Here is a 3,550-nt window from a genome sequence, read left to right on the forward strand (position 1 = left end):
GGACCGACGACTTTTATCATCAGGACCGCCCGCTCCAAGTGGGGCCTCCACTACCGCTCCATCTCGGAGCTCGGCACCAACACGTCGCCCGTCTGCGGCGCCTTTTGGGACCCCAACAGCAACTTTATCATCCTCTCTTTCAAGGTGAGCGCGTCGTCGAGTGGCCATGGTTCTGCCAGGCATCCCGCCAGGCTTGAGACTGACACTGCCGCACCCACCCTCTCTTGTCCAACGACCGCTCCCCCTCGATCACCAGGGAACCAACCCGGTCGAGTTCAAGGAGTGGGCGCTCGACTTCACCATCCGATACACCGAGGGCGGCGCGTGGCTGCCCGGCTTTGGCAAGGTCCATTCGGGCTTCTACGAGAGCCTCTTCCCGAGCGACATCCGGCAGGGCGCCACCACGGGCTACGTCGGCCAGCTGCTCCACGACGCCTACCTGACCGTGTTCGGGCCCGACGCGCTCGACGAGGAGCGCAAGCCGCCGCGCGAGTTCCCTTACGAGCAGATCCGCCACCGAATCGAGGAGATCGCAAAGCTCCTGGTCAAGAATAGCGCCGACGATCACGTCAACCTCTTCGTCACCGGACACAGGTGCGCGCCGCCCGCTGCCTCGATGTTTTGTCTGATCGCACCCTAGGGCCTGACTGCTGACGATACGATGGGTTTCCCCGATCCCCACGGCCCGGTCGCAGCCTGGGTGCGGCCCTGGCCTCATTCTTCTTTGCCCGCGCCGTGGCCTCGCCCAAGGACTTTGGCAGCAACAGCGAGGGCGACGACCTGGTCCGCGTCCGCGACGCCTACACGTTTGGCTGTCCCATCTTTGGCGACCCGGAGTGCATCGAGGGCTTCGGCCGCGCCATCCACGACAACCTCGACCGCCCGCAGACGCTGTGGAGGGTGACGAACCGCCACGATCCGGTGGCCACGATGCTGCCCGAGGGCGGCGACTACGAGATGCTGTCGCACATTTCGCCGACGAGCCAGTTCCACTACGCTCACATTGGCGCCGAGATCCAGATGCGCCACCGCAACAACCTCGTGGGCGCCGGACCGGGCACGCTGCTGCCCAAGGGAGCCCGTGTCAAGGTGAGCGAACGGGGCAGCGGTCTTGACCGTGGTCCTTGCGTGGGCGATGCTGGCGAGACGGGCTGACGCCGTGCCCTTGCCCTTGCCCTTGCCCTTGCCCTTGCCCTTGCCCTGTCCGCGTGCGTGCGTGCGTGCGCGCGCGCGGTCCACCAGGTCATCACCCATCTCGGCGGCTCTGGCTCTGGTCCCGACGTCCGTCTGCCGCTGTGGTGCCGCATCCTGGAGCAGACGCCGGTCGTTTCTCGGTGAGTCGAGAAGGGCGCGCTGCGAGGTGGTCGCCTGCCGTCGACGTGGGCGTGGCTGACTTCTGCCGACGACATCGTCACCATGCCCTCTGCTGCTGCGGAAGCCTGGTGTCGCACATTCCTTCGTGCTACTGGGCGCGGCTGAGCACGGTCGAGGCGGTCGAGAGCCTGCCCTGGTTGGGCCGTGAGCCGGCGCTGGTGTCGCTGTGAGGGGCGTTTCGTTGGCTGGCAAAGGGCGGCGTCGGCGTGACCGACCGGCCGGCGGGCCAACGACGCCGTGCGCCTCGAGTGTCGAACTGTTCTCGCCCATAGTGTTCGTGGGCTCTGAGGCCCTTGTGTTTCTCTGAATGGCAGTGACAATCAACGTTGCGGCGACGGGACGAAGCGGGCAGGGTCGAGTGGCGTCGAGGGTCACTAGTCGACGGCGGGCGCGGCTGTGGCTGGTGACTGGCGGCGGCTGGCCGTGCGCGCGGCGCGAGGGCTCTTGACTGGGCGTGGGCGTCGCGCTGAGATTGGATTCCGTGGCGGGCTGGCGCTGGGGCTCGCCTGGCTGGCTGCATCGGGCTGCCCGCAGACGTCTCGCTTGCCCAGTGCCCGGCCTGGCCTGGCCTGCTCCATCTTCTGTACCACCCACTGCTGGCTGCCACCACCACCGCCGTCATTATCATCACCACCACCGACGTCGACGGAGACGCAGCGCCAGCCTATTCGCCATCACCCTCCACCCCCCCGTAGACTCAGTCCATCGACCAGCTCGCCTCGGCCACCCGCACCTCTTCCTCGTCGGCCGGCGCAGTCCCCGCACCGCACCGCACCCCACCGCACCGCACCGCACCGCTTCGTGCTCGCCCTCGCGTCGGCGCCTCGTGCTAGTCGGCACAACGGTGGTTCCTCCTATCAGCGCACTGCTCCGGCATCGGAAATCCTCCGAGGACCACGTCCGCCGCCCACCGACGGCTGTAGCAGCGCCGTAGCAGGCTGCACTTGGTCGACTCTCAGCAGTTGCGGCCCTCCCCGCACCCACCGACAGGCCCTTGGTTGTACCACCTCATGTCCCACGCCCCGCCTCCACCATGTACCAGTTCCAGCCGCAGCACGGCCAGCATGGCCAAGGCGGCCACCCAATGAGCCACCAGTCAAAGCCCTTTATCGCCTCACCCAACCAGCGCACCCGCGCCAGCGCCGCCATCCCCATCGTCGCGCCCCCCGCCGGATCCAGCTCCACCGACCCGACCTCGCCCACGCCCTCGTCGGCCACGGTCGACACCAGCGTCACCTCGCCCTCATCCAACGCGCGGAAACCCTGCAGGAACGTCGCCATCTACGGCCACTGCCGGTACGAGGGCGAGGGCTGCCCCTTTGACCATGCCACGGGCGTCAGCGGCGGCGGCCAGAATGGCAAGGCGCCCTCTGCGGGAGGGCCCTCATCTTCGCCCATTCCGGCCTCGAGCAAGGCCAAGCTGATGGCCTCTGGCGCCAGCCTGCCCAACAGCCCGCTCAAGGGCGCCCTCAGCGCTCGCAACGCCGCCGCCGCCGTCTTTGTGCCAAAGTCGTCCGGAGGCAGCAGCACCGGCCCTGGACCCGCCGCCGCCGCCGCCGCCGCCGCCACCTCGCAAGCCGGCAGGAAGTCCGACGCAGAGGAGGTCATCGCCGGTATGTACGACGTCAGCATCTCGGCGGCCGGTGCCAGTTCGGCGGCCCAGCGTCAGACGAGCGGCATGATGAGCGGGCGAGGAACGCCAAACTCGTTCAGCATGGGCTACGAGGGCGACTCCATGGTGAGTGTCGCAGGCGGGGATGCCCCCACGTCTGCTTCCGCGTCGCCGTCGTCCCCCCGCTGACCGCTCGCGTCGCTGTCGTCCCCCCGCTGACCCGCTCCCGTCGCCGTCTCCTCTTTGACCCTGCGCTCGACTCTGCCGGCACCGCCTTCGCACCATCGCAGGGCAGCGCCTTTGACCCGACCTATGCGGGCGCCGCCATGCCCGGTCAGGATCCCTCGATGCAGGCCGGGACCCCGAGCCACCCACCCGCTCCGCGCGCCTTCAACCCGTACGAGCATATGACCGAGTTTGGCGACCCCACCGGCGGGCCGGGCGGTGCGGCCGGCGGGCTCGGCATGGGCGGCGGGCTTGACTTCTACGCGGGCACCGGGCCGACCAAGCTGCGGCAACCGCTCCAGTACCACCTCTACGCCCCGCCGCTGCCGCACGTCTCCA

General features: G+C 68.7%; 2 protein-coding genes across 2 annotated transcripts in view; both read left to right on the forward strand.

The window, feature by feature from the left end:
- Positions 1–1,544, forward strand: part of PFL1_01829 (uncharacterized protein) — a gene marked incomplete at both ends in the record, with an annotated part of 2,397 nt that extends 853 nt beyond the window's left edge. Inside the window, 5 exons of the mRNA XM_007879338.1 lie at positions 24–144; positions 257–594; positions 696–1,089; positions 1,243–1,334; positions 1,439–1,544. Coding sequence (XP_007877529.1) covers positions 24–144; positions 257–594; positions 696–1,089; positions 1,243–1,334; positions 1,439–1,544 — 1,051 coding nt within the window. The remainder of the gene's footprint in view (positions 1–23; positions 145–256; positions 595–695; positions 1,090–1,242; positions 1,335–1,438) is intronic.
- An 863-nt stretch (positions 1,545–2,407) lies between these two features.
- The window catches only part of PFL1_01830 (uncharacterized protein), a gene marked incomplete at both ends in the record, with an annotated part of 3,577 nt that continues 2,434 nt past the window's right edge, over positions 2,408–3,550 (forward strand). Inside the window, 2 exons of the mRNA XM_007879339.1 lie at positions 2,408–3,112; positions 3,277–3,543. Coding sequence (XP_007877530.1) covers positions 2,408–3,112; positions 3,277–3,543 — 972 coding nt within the window. The remainder of the gene's footprint in view (positions 3,113–3,276; positions 3,544–3,550) is intronic.

The sequence above is a fragment of the Pseudozyma flocculosa genome, assembly GCF_000417875.1.
Source record: "Pseudozyma flocculosa PF-1 unplaced genomic scaffold scaffold00004, whole genome shotgun sequence".
Lineage (NCBI taxonomy): Eukaryota > Fungi > Basidiomycota > Ustilaginomycetes > Ustilaginales > Ustilaginaceae > Pseudozyma > Pseudozyma flocculosa.